A 20804-nucleotide genomic window follows, 5' to 3' on the forward strand; every position below is an offset into this window, starting at 1 on the left:
GAGTACTGAAAGATTTCTACACAGTCCAGTATAATTTTTACTTAACACTTTACCTGTTTCCAACTTTCTCCTGGAACTTGCAGGGAACCAATACTCCATGTAGCGATCGCTGTAGTGCACAGAAGGCACCCTACACATTCTACAGGACTTCAAAAACCATTGCTTGCCAACATTTTGCTCCAAAATCTAAGCTCATACAAACCATGCGTATGGTTGCAAAAACCATGGAATACTAAAAAGCCATTTCTCTTGGTAAAACTTTGCTTTAACCTATGCAAAAACCCCTAAAACAGATCTTGAGTTTCCACGAGCGCTCAGCATACACACAAAACAAGAAGCAATTAGAGTAAGTGATAAATGAGTGTGTGACAGGTGCATAAGGAAGTGGCGAGAGTGGAGCCACACCTTCAATTAATTGAATTTGGAGCAGCATTTAATTTGAAATTCAAAATTGTGCTTTGATCACACTTAGCTCTTCTTACAGACCACTTTTCCCAAATGAACAAGCACTTTTATCCTTCAGCCCCCTCCTGCTCCTTAGGTCACAGCTCCTCAGACAGCAGGAACTGCGCTCCAGTATTGCTGCAGAAATGAAGGGGTGAGAGGGGAAAAACAGAGGAATGTGTTTACCAAACTATGAAAAAAGGCCCAAAATAAACCTGGCACTTGCATTAACAGTTTTGGGTTTGTATTATACATGAGGAAATCCTTTGCCTTTAAGATTCAGGCTGAATTTCTAAATTGCCAGAGCAAAGACTTTGTCTCAGGCTCTTAACACACAATTACTTTATGAAAATGACTTTCAGTGTTTAAATTTACCACTATAAAAAAGTGAAATGTGGAACCATGGATTGGCAGGTATCAGCAACTCTCAGAAATCTTTTCTCTACTAACATTTCCAGATGGACTTCTGATACTAACCAGGCAGATGAAATGTCAAAGCTTTCATCAGCAGTATGTCCACTCACCACCTTCTTCCCCAAGGCAGAATTTATTCCATTATCATCCAGACACATGAGGAAGAACAAGGTAACTAGCTCTGTCTCTCTTCACTTGCCCGTGCGTCAAGTATCCTTCTGGGCTATTATCATAAGTTCTAAAAGAGGTAATGCTGCCCAAGCATTTGAAGCAGGGATACTGAACATGTATGCAAATGTCAGCAGCTGGAAACAATCTGACACGAGCACGAGCCGACAAACACATGCACTGGTTTACCTTGGAGAAAACATCCACCTACACACGCAGCACTCCTTGTCAGTCACCAGCAGAGCTGGGGCTGCTGCAGGAGCCAGCCCCGTTCCCCAGGGCGCTGCATAAGAGGCGCACCAGCGCAGCTCTGCCATCGGGGATGGCCGGCCAGGAGGCCATCGGCAGAGAGTGGGCCGTGGGAGGAGGGAAGACAGAGAGTGTGAAGGGGAAAAAAACATGGCAAATCTATACACCTCAAAACAGTCTCATTTTTCCTTTCAAAACCAAAAGCTATTATTTCCTTGGGTAGGAGTGCAATTTTGCCTCTTGTTTTTGACTTAATGACCCCTTAGTTCAGAAGGACAGGCCTCCACAAAGGAATGGTGCTGACTTCAGTCTGATATACAAACTCAGAGAAATGGCCAAATGATAGGACATCATTAAGTGCGACTTAAGTAAAACACAATATGGAAAGCTCAAAACCCTCCCCCATCTGTCCAACAACAGATTCTACTGACGCTACCCAAATTCTGAGAAAGAGAAGAAAAAAGGGGAAGTTTTTAGAGCAGTTTGTAGAAAAGTGTCGAGTTTCATTCACAACTGCCTTCTGACAATTTAAACCCCACTGTCAGCCCTCCTCACTGAACACTGGGTTTAACTATCCTGCTTAAAAAAATACTGAACTACCACTACTACTGTGGGATTTCCAGCTACTCCTAGTTCACGTTTCATGGAATTCACTAGTCTGTGTATTGAAGGAGGAAACATCAACACTGATCTCCAGCAGAAGTACAAATCCGAGTTATGCTCAGCATCATCACAGTCTGAAGTGAAGTTTTGCTCAGGTGAACTAATCAATCTGCTACCACTAAATCAGACAGTAATTATTTATATTTGAAGTTTTCTCCTCTTGAATCTTCCAAACATGCCTTTAGCTGGTTAATACTGCTGGTGGCCAATCTCCATCAGAGTAACAATTTTTTGTTCACAACGTGATTATTCTCAATGCAATCTTCAAACAGGCAGTCACAGTGCAGTTATGGGGGAAAAGTGCAAAAACTGGAGTCACTTTTAACATCTTCCATTGACTTTTTACTAACAACTGCTTGCATTTGTATACAGAAACTGAACAAATGGACTGACTGCTCCCCCCCAGAGGAGATGAGTCACACCAATTAAAGTAACAGGGAAAACAGAAAATAGGGCAAAGTCATTACTCTTGAAGGAATGGTGTCAATTAAAGACACAAAGTTCTGTCTACGAAAACATTTACAGAGAATGGCAAGTGAAAGGAATTTAAAGTGAACTACTCTCTACAGCAAAGGATTTTGTTTTTTTAATAGTGATCAAAGCAAAAGTTCCTGATACACTAAAAAAAGACACTTCAGATGCACTTATTTTTAGTATGCACTTCTTCCTGTAACAGATCAAACTGCAGAAGACTGAGCGCTCTCCAGAAACCATTTGGAACCCAACCTACGGGACAAGTCTGAATTTTTGGTGAAGAAAAAAGCAACCACTCAAGCCTTTCGGAAAAGGGATGAAGTAATGCTTGGTGAAATGCAGCACCTTCTTTGCTAGTTAGAGAATTAAGCGGTCCTCCAGCAGAAAAGCAAGACTAGGCCTTTCCCTAGGACTAGGCCTCCAGGTAAGTTGGACATTTGCAAAATTCCTGTACTTTCCCTTAGAAGCAAGCAGTGTTAAAAAAAAAAAAATCCTCTATAGTGTTACAGAATCTACACTGTGCCCAAGGAATTTAAAGTCTCTTAAACAATATGAAAATTAAGAACCCTGTATTAAAACAAGACCCAGGTGTGTCTTTTTAAGATATGCCCAGTAAGTTTCAAGCACAAGCCTTAAGAAGGCATAAAATTTAAATTTGTTTTGAACAAAATAATCAAATCAGGATTCAAATTCTGAAACAAATTAGTAGAAAGGAAATATTTTAACAGAAATTAACATAAAACACATACCACCATTTTTCAGAATGGAAGTTTGGGCAATACACGTAGTACTAAATTTCAAGTTATTTCCTTTAATATTTAGAAAACTGGTTTTATTCTTAGTTTTTCAGAAAATTATTTTAAGTATTAGCACCTACATTGTAAATTACTCAAACTTAGATTTACACTTGAAAAAAAGCCACACTCAATCAATTAAGTGATCCTATATTCTTCCATTTTCGAATATTTCAGTAGAGCACCGAGAGGGAAAGAGAGCAACATGTCAGTAATAAGCAAGCTCTGTTCTCAGCTGCATGATGACATATGACCAGGCACCTCCCTGGGACAGAATTCAAAAGGTCAGTTTTCCAGCACACTCCAATCACCTCAGTTTTAGTTATTTAAGGTGGAAATTTCTATGCAAGTTTGTAAAACCCATCCAGCTACATGTTACTTTATTAAACCACAGTTGACCTGAGATGCAATTAGGATTTGACATTTTTCCATACTTAGTTCACAAGTTTATTATGAAAAACACTGCAGCTCTGTCCTGCAGTAACATTGTTTTACAGAAAAAAACAGTTCTGTTCAAAGTAATTCACTATCCTTGGACAATTACAAGGGACAATATGGTAGGGCAAAGAGTGGAAAAGGGAACCGAGTGCAGACAAAAAAAAAAATCAATACAATTAAATTAAACAGTATTCCCTGAAAATAAAACAAACAAACAGTTTCAGAACAAATATGAGGCCTTGGTACTTATTTTAAAAATGTTCTTTAAGCTTCAATGATTGTTTGCTGCTACCCTTATCTACAGTCATGCTGAATAAAGCTATAGCTAAATGGAAAGTTAAATGTATTCACGAGGTGTTAATGTCTACATCTTATTATTTGCAGTCTCTCAGAGAAAGCAAAAGTAACTACAAATAGCGCTATGCCAGAAACTGGTTTCTTGACCAACAATGTTGCTTCAGCATGCAATGAACTGGTTCATTCTAAAGTGGTCACAGTTGTTGACGACAAGAGGCTTTGTATTTGAATATGGCACGTCTTTTGGTCCATGTGAAAACAAGTTTGAATGTTAAATATTTTCTGACACTTTGGAGTTACTGTTGCTCTTCCCATTTTCTTTAGGTCAACATATGGTTCATGGCAATACTGTACAGGTCTAAAATCTCTTTACAGGAAGTAGTCTGGGGTGCGACGAGTAACATGCGGTTCACCTCTACGTGGTGCTGGATCAAACTGCAAACTGAAAAGCGTAGATATTAATGAAACCGCAAGAGTTCAGTTTACATGCAGGTATGTTTTATATGTGAATTACAGTACCAGTGGTCTTAAACACAGGTAAGTCTTTTCAAGTTTTTTTCAACTGATTAAAGTCTTCCAGAACAACTGTTCAACTTCTTCCACTCCTTCTATTAGTATGTATTTATCACCCCCATATTTTACACCCCTCTTATGATTACTACGAAGGACTGGAGAGAAATGAATCTTAGCTTTTAAAACTCAAACTGGTCAAGCATTAGCATATATTTAGAAAGTTAAAGTCTCCCGTAATTGTCAAAGGGGGCAGTTTACACAATGCTTTTGCCTCATTTATTAGTAAAGTTGCTGCTGAGGTAGTTAATTAGAAACCTCATTAAAAAAGCTGACATCCTAACATCTGAAGAATTCAAAGATTCTGAAAGACTCTTGCCCTCAACTGACAGGAGGGCATTACCTCAGATGTGACAGAGTACTCCTACTCTCAAATCGCATACCTCTGTAGTATTTCACTGAACTCCAGTTATACCAAACAAAAAGGAGTCATCTGACTTTAATCTGACAGACAAGATGTCAACAATGACTGTTACAGATATTTGACCCCAAGACTTATGATGTGACTAATCCAACAATTCCACACTCACTTTAACTCCCTAGAGCGTATAGGGGAAAAAAAACATACCTTAACACAATAATTAAGTGGTATCTTGCTACAGCAACTATCTTAAAATCATGGGCAATGTAATTCTCATTTTTAAAGATACTTACAAGGAGTATTTTAGAGTATCATCAAGTTCCATAATTGCAGCCTGGTTGCCACAACGGTAACAATAGTTTGGAGCACTGAAAATTGTTACTACGTTCCTATCATGGCACCAGTTGTACCCCTGGGGAGGAAAAAAAAAAATTATGACGTCCAAGTTCATTTGTTGTACCCCATATAACCATCTGACTAATAACTGAATTTTTAATGCACAAAACCCAAAGTGGCATTTGTAGTGTCATTTTAAATAAGATTAAGGCTATATCTTTGTCTTCTTGAGAGAAAAGAAAGTAAAAAGGAATTTTGGCTTTCATATGTTGCTTCTTACTAGTAAGCATGAGCTAAGCATATTTTAAAAAAACTGCAAGAGTTCTCCATTCTGTTAGTGTTAAAAATTAAAACAGCAATTCTGAAGTACACAATCTATTCTGAATCTTCAGCACTGATCGGCAAAACCAGAATCCAGACACACATTTAAAAATCGTAACTGCCAGGGATAACTAGAGACTAAGAACAAAAACACACATCCAAGGTAAAAAAGAAAAATACCTATTTTTTTCAAGGCACACATTTGTGTGCATTTTCTTATCGAGGGACTCAGCATTTATGTTTAAGAATCATTTTATCTACACAGAAATGCAATACCACATCTACTGCTGAAGTCTGTTTTGGGATGTTACTGTAAATTTTCAGGAAAAAAAGCCAAAATAAAGGTTACTCTAGTGTCAAAGTGAGAAACTTCTTTAGTAGCACATGAACACTGTCAAAGTAGAGTTTCTGGAAGACTCTCAACTCGATCATCAGTTGTCACAGCAGTATATGCACATCCCTGACACACAGAGTATGGTATTAATGGCCAAACTATGCAATCAACAGTTTTAAACACACAGACTATCCCACTTACCTCCATTACCAACTGATGAGCTCTTGAAACCAACGTAAGGCCATTAGCATGGTTAAAGGTTTCTGAAATATCCTGTCCAAATGTATAACCTGCACCTCGAGGAGAGATGCCCCAGCCACCACGATCATCTGGATCTGACCATAGCAAGTCACACATTGGACCCTGTAAGAGATGTAGAAGATGTTTCAGAACCTAAGTGCAAAAAACCAAAACCAAACAAAACCACAAAAAGCCTGCACACGCACCATCCCTGCACAGCTTGTTGCAGCATCTCTTTAAGACTTAAAAAAAAAAAATGCCTACCAACTACAACAGCTCATGCAGTTAGCACTTGAAATACTACCAAGAAGTTAACCTGAATGAAGAATTTTCACAGAAGTAGTTCTCACCTCTGAGATCATTAAGTCATACCTGTTGAGATTCGAGTCACACTAAAATACGTTTGTTTCTTCAGGCAAGAACACACCCCTTACTTTCCCTTCAAAAAACTAGAACAGGAAGACAGGCACTTTCATATTGCTCAGTTGTTCTGAATTTAATTTTCGGCCTGTGTACTCAAATACCCAATATATGCTGAATCATGAATCCCACAAGTTGAGAATTATTTTTCAGTACCTCATGGGGAACTTCCTGCAAGCGATCAAGTGCTCTGATGTGATCCAGTGTATCTATCGATGGAGAGAGGCCACCATGTAGACAGAAAATCTGGAAGAGTTAGATACATGAAGTTTATCTCATTCATTTACACTAATTATATCAGTGCAATTATAATTTAGTATAAATGACTAGGAGAAAATCTGCAAGAGATTCCTTTAAAGCTGAGAGCTGATAGAATACAGTGCTAATAGCTCCCTTTACAACTAGTAACATTTAACTTGTCAATATCAACATACCTGGCCATCCACCAAGGCAGTTAGAGGCAGGTAATCAAAAAGGTCTGTAAAGTATTTCCAAACATTTGCATTTCCGTATTTTCTTAAACATTCATCATAGAAACCATATACTTGTGTGATTTGCCTGCTTTCATGGTTCCCTCGAAGAATTGTGATACGTTCACGGTAACGGACCTAAACATAACAGTTTATTTTAGAGACATCAAAATACGCCTGTGTTCCCAAAACACAGAATTTGCACCCCTCACCACCCGTCATATAATAAAGCAATGAAAACCAAGCCCTTTAAGATGAAGATTCAATTATAACCTTTGAGAAAAGAATGGCTAATTCATTCAAATCTTCAGCTGGCAAATACTTTTGAAATTAATTACAAATTTTATTCATTGTTACTAGTGGACTTCACTATACCTGTGCATTAAGCTGATCTCTCCAAGCAAATTCTTAAATATTGCTACTTAGGCAAGTAAAAAATAAATACAGCACTAATTTTAGAAAAAGTTCAGGCTTGCATCTGAACATCGACTTTATTTCAGAAGTATCTCAGAAAACTAAGACAGCCAACATTTCAGTTTTTGTACCTATAATACCAATGTAGTGCAAATCATAATAGATATTAAGTGTAGTTAGGATAGTAATTACATATGTTTTATACAGAATTGTACAACTGAGAAGAAAAGTTACCTTAAGAGCTACAAGCAATGTGACTGTTTCAACTGAATAATAGCCTCTGTCAACATAGTCCCCCATAAACAAATAGTTTGTGTCCGGTGATTTGCCTCCAATTCTGAAAAGTTCCATGAGGTCGTGAAATTGTCCATGGACATCTCCACAGACTGTGACTGGACATCGCACTTCTTGTACATTAGATTCTTTTGTCAAAATTTCTTTAGCCTATAAAACAAAAACCACATAAATTGTGAATTTGTCTATGAACAGTCACTTTATTCAAAATATGCTCTACCACTTCCAGCTCTCAACAAGCTGCTCTCTTTATGAAATCTTGTCCCTTCCTTGTCTGAAGCGCTTGAGAGAAGAGCTTATCTTTACTTAAAATAAGATTTTGCTTTATGCAACCCTGTATTAGTAGAAGAAAATTGGTATGGTGTTTTTTTCCCCTCCTTGAGGAGGGTATTTCAGAATTAATTTCCAGCATAAGAAAAACTTCATACTTTCTACAAAAATGGTTCTGTGAAGCATAAAACAGTTCCACCAGTGATGATAATTGAAGAAGTTCGTAAGTATTTGAGAAAATTAAATCTAAAAATCACACCAATGTCTCATCTCCAACCCTCCAAAAGCTTGAACTCAGACATGGCCATAACCGAGACTCTCCCTCGGAGAGGTGAGCACAGCCGTATCAGATAGCAAAAGCTCCCAAGGAGTTCTACACTTCCGACGTCTTGCTTCGGAAGACTGTTTGCCACCCGTCTACACATACGTCTTTGAATGCAAAGGCAGAGAGTCCTACATGAAACAGAAGCAAGAACATAACTAACATCCAGTGGTATCAGCAAAAACAGCAAGTTATGTCTTTATAAACCAAAGTAGGAAAACAACTTTGTCATCACCATTTTTCCCACAAAATTGTGTACATAAAAGTTGCAGACAAAGGCAATTTGTATGAAGAAGCACAAGCTAAATATAGCATCAGAAAGGTAATTTTGAAATAACACAAGAATTCCTTAGTCGTACCATCACACTGCCAGTTGTTAGTTTGTTCTCAGAGCAGTCACCAAACACGTGCCACAATAATTTTCTAAATCAAGAGAGTATTAGAAATATAAATAGTAACAAGTTCACAAGTTACTAACTACAAAGCTTTCCATGCCTTTCAACCACCAATGTTCCTATTCAAAAAGGATCCCTTTTCTACCTCATTACCAGAATGACAGAGAATATATAAAAACTATATTCTATTTCATAACCCAAGGTGTCTATAAGACTTGCAGAAATGGCACCAAATACTACCTATGCACAGGCTACACTGAATCCAAAATATTCTGAAGCATACACCAGTTTAAGAGACAGATGGAAGAGCAACACCACATTAATTTTAGGGTCACTTTTCTTAACTTTCTCAAACCTAACCTGACAACTAAAGCAGCATGCTCATTTTTGGGGGGTTCTGCTAAGCAAAGAAGTATTCTCAGACACTGGAAAAAATTCATCATAATCTGAAAGAGTATTAGATTTTAAAAGGTTAGGAAAGAAACATTTCAAGTTAAAATCTAAACAGTATATTAAATGCTGGGTATTCACATGAGCCAAGCTTTTAAGAAACATGCTGCTGTGTCCAAGTTTCCACCTTATTCATGAAGCCACTAGCGGGACAGTGACTGATACTCCCACTCCCACCCCCAAAAGTGGTCTCGCTGTTCCTGGACATTGTCCAGGCTACCCACCACAGTCACCACTTCAAACAAGAAAAGTGCCAGCAACATGTAGTATAACGATGGAGAATCATGAAATTCAACATTTCATTCAACACTAGAAAGAAATGCAAAAATGCAATTGTGGTTAAGAACCCTGCACAACACAGAGCCTTAGATATTACAGTGTGAGCAACAGAGTTAAATCACTCTGCAGACATATTTACATCAAAAGTCAATCTCATATGACAGTTTCCACTCATGCCGTGCCTAGTACTAAAGATAGGTCATTGCTGGCTTGTGGTAGATGCTAAAAGTGTAGATTTATTTTAAGATAGCCTGACTTAAGTTCATTTTAATGCAGTGACACTCACCGGATGTTTTGAAGGTATTTTAACAGCCTTAGCCTCTTCTAATACGCTATTACAATCAGAAGCATTAGCCATCTTAATTCTCCTTTTGACAGAGAATGTTACAGATGCTTATAGCGCTTCAATATAAAAACCCTACTCTTTAATTAGAATGCTTTCTACCACCGTATTTTCTTAACGCACTAGAAGCATTGCACAAAGAATGAAGCATTCATTTTTCATCAAAGGTATGCAGCGTTTATGCTGACGGAGATTAAAATGGCATAGTTCTCAGCAACAGAGTTGCTGCTTCCTCAGTTTCTGAAATATTAAATCACTCAGATATGCATACAACCAAACACGTAGGTAAGTCAGACAGCTACTCTGATGGAAAAAGACTGTTCCAGGTCAACTTTCAAAACAACAATCTCTATTTAAATCCTGCAGTGGAGGAATGCTGGTGCAGGGATTTTGGTATTTCCATGTTCCAAAACAAGTTTCATGAAATACTGTGTTATGAACTGCTTAGTCCATTTACAGTCTTATCACATCCCATAGCATTAACAGTGGCATATACTGAACTGCTTAAGCAGCATACCTGCCTCTACAAAAGAGCTTCAGCAGAGCTGAAAGTGGAAAAAATAATACCCTGAAAACAAGCCACCAACAAGTAGTCCATCAACCATACCCCAAATTTCCATATTAAATAAATTCCTATAAAAGGGTAAAGCAATAAATGTTTTAATATACTGTAGCATAACAAAAACACAAGTTGGTAAGACAACAGTACATGTAATATTACAATTTCACAGTTCAAGTTTCACAAAGGTAAGTTATTGCTGAAGTATCTGTGACCCTGACTTTGTAGTGGACCACACACCATCCTGTGCAACCTCATCTGATTCTACTCCCTCTTTCTTGATCCTTTCCCCGAGATCCACGATGATGCTACTTGCTCAACCATATCAAATAACTGCCTCCCTGTCTATCCCTGTCCACCCCCCCCCCCCCGCCAACAAACAGGGACTTCCCACCAGCAACTCTCCTACACTTCCTCCCAGAAAGAAAGTAGTAGAGCATCTTTCAGCAGCCTTCAGTACAAGACCAAGTACTCCCTGATCAAACCACCTGATGAAGGAGAACTAGGGAAGAGAGACATACACCTGATTCCTTGTATTTCAAAACCCCAGTGACCTATTGCCACGAAGGATGATACTGCAACACTTTGCAGTATTTTGACATCAACATTTTGAAACATCCAGGTTTCGTTGCCTATCACCAGGATAAACAATTATGCAATTCTGAAACAGATTTTTCTTGATCACTTATTAGTGCTTTTACTTCTCAGTCTTTTTTCAGTTCTTAACAATTCTTAAGGCAGGCCTGAACCTCTGTATGTCTTCGATCCTCCTAAGTACCCCACACCAGAGAAAGTTTAACTTGTGGTGGTATTATACAATTTAAAATAGATGAATTAACTTAAGCAAAAACTTGATAACCACAGCCTACTACATTACAGTTATAAGACCCTACTTCCAAATCAGCTTAAGTATTTTGTCAGCACTACACACTCTCAGATTTCAAAATCAAGTGCAAACGTATACAGATTAAGACTGAAAAGAACCCATTACTTCAAATTCATAAATGCTAATTTTACAGCCAAGCACCAACGAAGTCTAATGCAGAAAAAACCTGTAGCTATAAGACACAGTTGCACAAGGAGAGCCTAAGAAGAACTAAGTAAAATGCTGTCATAAGCAACAATTGCTGAGGTGGAAAGTCATGTAATTTACTTAAAGCAATCTCAAAGTTCAAACAATATGCATATATCAAATACACTTCAGCTTAGTCATAGTGCCTGGAATTCATTCCTACTTGATTTCTGAAATACTGGCTTACTCAGCCATTTTACTGGAAAGAGGCAACTTGTACAATCGAAACACCCAAAAGACAAGAATAAAACCAATATTGGTTTAAACACAGATGAAGAAAAGACCAAATTTTCACTTTATTGTAAAGCAAGTAGCACTGCATAAAACCACAACCTAGTATTTAAGAATTAAAACATTCCTGGACTGCTGCACATCTTCTGAATGGCCAGATGAACAGTAAATCATTGTTTTGTTCCCTTTGTTTACAAAGCACATCTTCTATGCAAAACACTGTTCTTAAAATACAAAGATTAGCTTCATTGTTTTAAGACAATGCAAGATCCAAGTGTAAATTCTGCATTTTATAATGAACAGCCAGGGATAAGAATTTAAAAAACTGCATGACCATTAAAGCTACTACCATATGATTTTCAGATCTTCACAATTTTATTTAATGAAATGCAGGGGTTGTATGTATGCGGAGGTATCTCCTATTTCCTGCACATATTTTTATCCTATATGCCACAGAATAAGGCTCAGAATCAAGTGCCGTAAAGGCTATAATCCATCCATTCTCTTTCTCAACTTGCTCTACACTGAGCACAAGTGAGTTTCCCTCATGAGCAGAGTACATCATCAGCTTTGCCTCACAGAATTAATTTGAAGTGGTCCATTTCTGAAATATCCTCTGAATTCATCTGTACCCAAATTCCTTTGTGTTTCCAAAACATACCAGATATTTCTCAATTACTCCTACCCCTTCTTAGATCCATACATTATACCAGTAGCTCTGACAACTCAAATCAAACCAAATATCTACCCTGAAAAACTCTGGGGCACATAAAAAAAACAAACAAAAAACCCAAAACAACAAATAAAACCCCAAAAAACCCACAACAAATATTACTGCGGCTTTGTAGAATTGTAGAACAACACTTGAAACTGCTGCATAGCAGCAAACCTGTGCTATAAAGCACTTATCAAAAGATTACCGCTAACTCAGTAAAGGAAATACAACCATTATTTTAATTAGACAACATAGCTCCGAAGTCATGGTTGCAGACGGTAATGTGTCATTCTTGGCAGAGCAGAATTCACACCTGCAACCCACCATGTTGTCTAGTAAAGTGTGTGTTGAGAAGCATCCACTATAACCAAGAAAAAAAAAAAGGTATTTCTAGTTACCATAAAGATATTTTGATGTGATCGAAGACTTCAACCACACCCATAATTTCCTGTCGTCAAGATGCACAGGATGTGACTAAAGGCACAATGACCAGATAATTGGGATGAATACTCGTTTTAGCTGGCCAAACATCTGTGGCCTGGAAGAGATTCCAGTTCCAAGCAAAGTCATCCATTACAGTCAGCAAGTCTTCTGCACAGTGAATGCATTTGTTTCCTTCAATGTAAGGGTTTCCCCCTACCACTTACTTGCAGAGGAAAGGGAACATGTTCAGACAAAAGATGGACTCACCATTTTTAGAGAAAGGTATTTTCATTCACTGTTGACATTTTAAACAAAACTAAGAGGAATGAGGCCTCCAATATCACCCTTCTGTGAAGAAGGTATGCCAGCAGTCAGATTACATACGACACAAATGGGAAACTGATTTATGCTGAACTTCAGAATCCACTAAGGAGTTCAATGTGAATGTATAAGTAGGAACAAAATTAAAATACAGAGCTCCCTGTTGGCATTTAATTATTTAGTATTCCAAAGTAAGTAAAACCAGGATTTCCATCCACATAGAAGAAGCTACAGCAGCAAAATACTCTTTTCCCAGGACTGAAACAGAAGATAACCTATCTGCTTTCTCTCTGGTTTTGTGACTAGCACCTATACCTCCGTTTCCAACCTCCTTCACTACCAGTGATACCAGAGGTTTAGAACTCAGCGAAACAAAACAAGGCATGCCTGGTCAAAGAGTCACAGTGCAGCTCCTGAGAACATGTGTCACAATGCGGTCACTACATTTTTAGCCCTTAATTTTCTTGGGATAGGGCAAATAGAACTAAGAAATGAACTCAATTTATTTTAATTCAAAGTTTGCAAAATGAAAGTTTAGTAGCTTATGTATCAATGATGGTTTGTCAGTGAACAAGAACAGGCAATCAACTAACCAAAAAAGCATAAAATCCAATGAGCTTTGTATTTTACAACACACAGCGAAGTACCTTTCTTCACTGCTCCACAACTCATCAACAACTGCTCCCTTACTCTCTTCACAATTTCTGTTTGGTTAGAAGAGAGACCAGTTAAACACAAGATGTTAGCCAACCAAAAGATCAATCCTAATGCCAGTACTGCATGTAAGAGTATGAGACAACCACCTTCCTTATTCTCCTGTAAATTCTAGAAGGTCTACAAGAAAGCATGCAGACAGTAAATTTTTGCCAAATAACCCTCTATTATTCCTTTGTATTACCAAGTAATGACTGACACCATTTGCAGCCTTGGTAGTCCCCTCAACACTTCAATTTGAAAAAATCATTAGCAGTCTTACATACTCAGCGTAACTGAAAGGAGTGTTCTTTCCCTCAGAGGCAGATTTGGGGGAAGGAAAGGGGAACTGCTATTTAAGTACCAGTAGTCAACAAGACCAGTTGGAAAACGAGGATAGGAAGGGGCTGCTCTGAAAGAACTTGGTGTCATCTTTTTGCTTCATACAAAAGATCTTAGTATCTTTTACATTGAATTAAAAGAAAAACAAAGCCTAGAAAAATATTTTTTAAAAATATAGGAGGCCAAATATCTCAGGAAACAGAGATGTCTTCCTCTCTACATGAAGTTGCAAGAAATACAACAGTAGTAATGCAGGAAGCTGACCACTTAACACAGAGGTGGCCTTCAGTCCTGTCTGTAGAACAAGCTGTATTCATTTTGTATCATTCAAATTGTTAAAAAAAGAAATACGCTAAAGCTATTCCCAAACTAGTTGTGCCTGATATCAACGAATCCAGCTTCATGTAATAAAAGGTTTTCAACTCTTCTGCTCAACGAACTCCAACCACAGCTAGGCCCGGTCATGTTAAAGGTACGGTCAGGATATCAACTGGAGGATAGTGTAGACACATGTGTCAAAACTCAAGAAATGTACTTCAAAACCAACTAGCAAGCATGCAACACCTATATTGGAAGTATTTTCAATACACCCAGCAAAAATATTGGAGACCTGGCTACTGAGCAACTGACCTCCAGTATTTATTTTTTAGCCAGGAACAGACTTCTTGCAGCTTAACATACTACCTAAAGAAAAGGAACTGAGGGCAACAACTGTGTTACTGAATATAGGTGTAGTGTTTAAGGGTCCCTAAGCAAGGATGGAAATGCAATCGCTGCTCCTTTGATTCCCTTTGTACAGCCATTTGTACAAGGCCTCCTTAACTCCTGCCAGACAGAGCCAGACAGGTTAGGTTATTACACTGTTTAAGGCAACCCAGATGACTAACTGAAAATGGCTAGGGAGCAATCACAGAGCAGCACTGTCATCAGATCTGAGGAGGCAACAGCCTCACCACAGGTAGACTTGGAAGAGGACATCAATCTACAGTCTCATCCATGTCCTGAGCCTTAAACTGGTAGAACTCAACCAGGAGCTTGCTCTGACTTACAAGTGCTTGCTTCTGTTATCTTAAGCTATGCCCAAAATAACTTCTAAAGCAACACAAAAATATCTTTCACTCCTATTAGATCAGAACTAATGTTGTAATTAAAAAAAAAAAACCACAACAACAAAACTACAAAAAAACCTACACCTAACTGCCAGCACAACTCAATTTTACAGAATTTCCTAGAATTGAAAAAAATTAGAAAGCTGCTGATGCTACAAGAATTAGCACATACAAGACTAAATTCACAAGACTAAATTCTCACACACACATCAAAATGTTGTAAGTATAATCAGGACTAGGTGAGAAAGCTGGCAAGGTTGACACTTCAAATGCCTTTTGTGTAAAGAGACAATTTCCATTTTATATTACCAACCATCACAAAAAAAAACCCCCACAGAACACTGGGAGTGAAAGGATCTTTTTTTGTGAAAGTGTTCCAAAATCATCCGAAATACAATTATTAAAGTGTCACAAAAAGCTTTCCACAATACACCTTTAACTCTTCAGAGGTGGAAGGCATAACTATACATGCCCATCAATGGCTTGATCCGTGGGTATGTTCAACAAAGCGGCAGCAAAGGAGCCCTAAACCATCTTCTGGTGTCCTGCAGCCCCTGGAACCACTGAAGAAAGCCCTCCCGCCATTGGCAGTAGTTCAAGGGTTTCCTTGTTAGTGAATCCAGAAGCCAATGCAGTAGCGAGGAAGAACAGAAATGCTGTGCCTTCCAGATACACGTTCTTCTGCCAGGCATAGGGTTGGAGGGACACAGAACTTGTCCAATACACAGCCCCCACCACAGGGAAACTCTCACTAGCTGGGAATTCTGTCAGGGCAGGTTTTCAGTCGATTTACAGCAAGTTCAGACAGGAATATTCATTTTTACAATCATCCTTGTTTGAAGAATAGTTACCTGTGATGGTTACTTGTAAAGATATGGGAATGCAAAAGCTAGCTAATTGAAAAGCCCTTGCAAACGCAGCTGGGGACAGTTTAAAAGAATTCACTTCTGGACAAAAATAATCAGCTAAGAAAGGTAACTCCCAAACAGCAGAGGAGGCAGAAGGGAACGTGTGCCTCTCTCTGGCCAAAAAAAGAAGTGGGGCAGACATCTCAGGGCAGTAATAGCTTAAAACACAGGATTGAGATCCACAAAGCTTGCTGGTCCTATGCATTAGAGGAAATGAACTTTGAGTGCAGGGGGTTTTTTGACCCAAAAGAAAGCTTCATCAGTAACGTACTGCCCTCCCAGAACTAAGGCACTTAACATAAGCTGAACGAGTTCAAGCAGCTCACACAGCTGCAGTGGGTACATGCATGTTTGGTTAGTTCTCATCTGCAATCAGTCTCACAAAATCTAACTTGGAAGATCTGGTGTTAAACAAAGGCAGAAGTTTTGCAACAGGAAAAAAAAATTAGAAAAATACACCATTAACAAGGTACATACCAGAGAACAGTATGGCCCAGAAACATATTTATACTATGAAAATTAGCACTGGTGACAAATCAAAAAGCAAATGTAACCAAGATCATTGTTACAGATCAAAAGCTGCAGGAGACAAGTCTTGAATCAAGGTTTCTTGAATGCCTTTACCAGAATCAGCCCTACACTGAATTTAAAAAATTCTGAATAGCAGCACTGTCTATTCAGAGGTATTTTACTAGTAATTCAAGTACACAGGTAGAGAACCCAATGACCAAATTGTCGTCTTTTTCTAAAAACTGGATGCCAAGTTCCAACCTGCTTAATTACAGACTAGTATTTCCAAAGGAGAGACACCGATACCTCCGCCTCCACCTGCACTAGATACCTTCTGAAATAACCAATGGAGACTCTATCCACAAATTCAACTAATTCCTTTGCGCATTTTTAGACTGTCATCCCACCTTTCTGAGCAATGTGCCACACCCCCATCTCCTCTGATAAAGGGCATTTATACACCACAGTGAGGAGACAAGACCATTTCCCTCTATCCTCACAAAGTATGGAAAAGAACAGTCCTCCAAAACAGCATTCTTTCATTCAAAATGGCCAGTGGAAAAACCCTCACCTGGGAGTAAAAGACTTCCTTTCTCCTCTGTTCACAGACAACACTCAATAAACAATACAGTGTTAAAAGGACAAACACTGCCGATACATAACAGTGACTATATGGTGTATGTTTTGACCACTTCTTCAAAACTTGCACTTATCAAATCCCCAAGCAAAGCACTCACAATTAGTCACACAACTGATGTAACATAAAATACATAGCACATATTAAGCCTAGAATAACTTAACTGCCACTCAGAGGTTCATATTTTTTCAAATCATCTGTGAAAGTATTATGTATTATTCATGGTTACGAATTATTCCTAGACTTAGAAGACATTTCTGCCCAGTTACCACCACCACCATCACCCAGGTAACCAGGTACAATATAAGATGCACTAAGAAAGTAACTGGGATGCAGGAATGGCCACACTTAATTATCATGTTTGTAAACAGCTGTTATGTTCTTTAGATATCAATACTGAAATACAAGAGAGCCCTCAGGTTTATTCTTATTAGACAGGCACCAGTCTGCACACATGAAGTCCCAGCAGATCAAGAAATACCAGTCGGGAAGATCATCCAATCAAATAGTGTTATGGGGGAAAAGCCCTCACAAAGACTTTTTTATTTATTTATTTGTTTATTTTAACTAGCCCTAGCTACAATTCAATGTGGTGAAGAATGACAGTTTACACCTAGCAGGGTCTTTATCTGTCCTTTGGAACTGTAGCTATATTTGACACTGTCCTTAACACATTAAGCTATTCATGGAAAAAAATAACCTTTGGGTGTGATTACAGCCCCAAAACTACTTAGGACAATCAAAACATGAAGCACAACTCAGCGAAGTTTCTGAGAGTCAGTGCTGGAAGCATGGAAACATGTTAAAGCAAATACTGTCCCTCAGCAGGAGGGCACAGAATTCGACTAACACCCTGCTTTCATGAACACGGCTTCCCACTCAAGGGAGCAGACACAACTTGATAGAAAACTCGAACTTCGGGGGCCTACTTCCAATTCCTTGCATCAGCAACCATGTAGAAACTTAACTACTCTTAGCAGGAAGTCCCAGTAAATCCACCTGTAGTTATCAGTGACAAATCATCTCTCCTTAACATAAATAGCCGTGTGGCTGTACTCTGCAACATGCTGACCACAAACCAGTCAGAGATAGGAATTTCAGCTCAAACACAGTATCACGCTACCTGGAGAAATTCTACCTTTGGTGTGGAGCTGGCTCATGTCCACCCAACTTGAGGCAACATGAGGTTGCTGCTAAATGATAATTTTCAAGTAGATTTCTCACACATCCTTGTGGTGTCTCATCTCAAAACACAGTAGTTGGACACACAACTTTCTGTGACCTTTCCTTATCTACCATTGTTTTGGTGACAGGCATTACACATTTATCCAGAAATACAGCTCATTTCCATTCTTCACTGGGAAAAAATGAACATGTCGTCTTGCGCAACAATGATGACTGGGACTACAGTATCTTCTGTAAGGAATTTCTAATGGTATACCTACTCCTCACCTATTGAAAACCCCCAGTAAACTGAACGCTTTTTGTATATTCCTCATGCTCCTGCAAATTACCATACAACCCTTCAAAACACACCCACTTAGGCAGTATTCAGGACCCTGTACCAGCATCAGTTTATAAATGACGGCAAGTGGAATACTTGCCTCTCCAACAAAGCAATACAAGGAAGAAGCTGGACGGCTGTCATTAGAGACGCACGTGAAAAATAGTCAGGCAGTGACATTGCCACTTGCTTGCAACACAATTTGAAATACACAACTGTATCAAATGGTAACAATTTTAAGTTGCTGGAGTACTAGCGAACTAAAATTTGTACTTGGGCAAGAACCCGTCTGGCCAAAACCACTGCAAGTTCTTTTAATAAGTTCATAGACAGTCCTCTGGAAACAATGTGCTTCCAAAACAACAAGCTGTAGTATTTGGAGGCATGATACCAAATTTAAAATATTCTAATTACGTCTTGTGGCAGGTATGCAGGCTTCTTTAGAACCCAATACATCAGTAGCTTCCCATATTCCTTAAGTTCCAGTTCCCAAACAGTCCACAAATATTACTTCCTTAAGTCTAGAAACATAGGAATACGTAAAACCTTCAGTAACCAAAAAAACTTGCTCAGCTATTAAGTTACACCCAGAATTAGAATCCAACTGGAAAACGCAGCTGGATGCTACTAGAACAAATTTTTCCTTGATTTTCCAAAATGCAATCTATCCTGGGCTGATTTAAGAGCTTTCTAAACTATAAATACTCAATCAACACAGTACTCTAACATCCACGTCTCAACATTTTCAATCCACCACCATAAAAATAAATAGCTATACAGGATCTCAACTGCGTGTTCTGTGAATGTCACGAAACGCAGACTCTTATTCAGAGAAACCAAGTCCCAAAGCTAATCTACCCTTCGATTAGTTATAAATGCGTCTGTGCTTATCACAAAAAAAAAAAAAATCAAAGCTGTTACCTTCAAGCAGCAGCTCTTTACCCCGTGCAATTATCAACCGATTACCATAAGCTTTTATTTCCGTTGTAATAACTTACACTTTTAGGGCTGCTTTAAAATTTTGACCGTATCATGACAGTACGTCGCGTCGATTCACGCGTGACCCTCCGTACACGACGGCCGGACCGACCGACAGCCACCACCCGGCCGCGGGCACGGATCCCCCCCCACGCCCAGCCGAGGCCGGTCGCGCCAAGCGGGGCCCGAGGAAGGGGAAAGGGCAGCGTGGAAGGCCCGGGGCCGGTGCAGAGCCGCCCGGCCGGCCCCCACCCCCCCCGCCCCCGGGATGGCGGCCCCGTTCGGGGGGTCTCTCCCGAGAATGCCGGCAGCGGCGCCATTTTAGGAGGCGATGAAAAGGCGGGAGGCGGAGCCAGGTTCCAGCGCAGCGAGAGGGGGCGCGGATCCGCCCGCGGAGGGGCCGCGGCTCGCCCGGCCCTCTACCCCCGCCGGCGGCTCGGGCGCCAGCCCAGCCCCGCGGAGCCGCCCGAGAGGCCCCGGCCAAGCGTCCCGCTCGCCCCGACGCCTCTTCCCGCGTCCCGCCCGCGGACCCCCCCCTCCCTCCCGCCTACCCGCCGGAGAGGCGCCTCCCCCGCCCGGCAGCACCTTCCCCGGCTCCCCGGCCGCTCGCCTTCCCGCCGAGCGATCACCCCGACCCCGCGGGCTCCCTCACCGGGCGCCGCCTCCCCGGCAGCGACCCGGTCCCTGTCCCCCCCCACCGCCTCCCCACAGCCCCTCACTCGCCGGCGGGGAACGAGCCCCGCCGCCGCCCGCTCGCCGACCCTCACCTTCTCGCAGAGGCTCTTCACCTGCCCCTCGGAGAGCTGCTTGCACTCGTTGAGCTGCTCCACCCACTGGTCGAGCTCCTTGGTGAAGACCTTCTCCTCCATCCCGCTCTCCCCCTCCTCACCGGCTGCTGCCGCACCACCCCCGGAGGCCCCCTGCGATCCGCGCTCCCAGCGGCGGCAGGATGAGACAGGCGGCGGGTGCGGAAGCGGCCCGGAGCGCTAACGAGTCGGGAGGAGAGGCGGAGGAACGGGGCGGGGGACCGGGGAAGGGGAGG

At 40.3% G+C, this 20804-nt stretch overlaps 1 protein-coding gene across 2 annotated transcripts; it reads right to left on the reverse strand.

The window, feature by feature from the left end:
* Nucleotides 1-3340: 3340 nt before the first annotated feature.
* On the reverse strand, nucleotides 3341-20769 carry PPP2CA (protein phosphatase 2 catalytic subunit alpha). Of its 2 annotated transcripts, none has more exons than XM_075056880.1 (7): nucleotides 20530-20769; nucleotides 7642-7851; nucleotides 6958-7131; nucleotides 6680-6769; nucleotides 6065-6226; nucleotides 5166-5284; nucleotides 3341-4383 (listed from the first exon to the last, which is right to left on the reverse strand). In XM_075056880.1, the coding sequence occupies exons 1-7, from the start codon at nucleotides 20629-20631 to the stop codon at nucleotides 4311-4313; spliced, it is 930 nt and encodes a 309-aa protein (XP_074912981.1). In that variant the 5' UTR covers nucleotides 20632-20769; the 3' UTR covers nucleotides 3341-4310. The 2 variants fall into 2 exon arrangements, with proteins under 2 accessions (XP_074912981.1, XP_074912982.1); XM_075056881.1 differs by lacking the exon at nucleotides 20530-20769 and adding an exon at nucleotides 19783-19803.
* Nucleotides 20770-20804: the final 35 nt, after the last annotated feature.

The sequence above is a fragment of the Buteo buteo genome, chromosome 24 (genome assembly GCF_964188355.1).
Source record: "Buteo buteo chromosome 24, bButBut1.hap1.1, whole genome shotgun sequence".
NCBI lineage: Eukaryota > Metazoa > Chordata > Aves > Accipitriformes > Accipitridae > Buteo > Buteo buteo.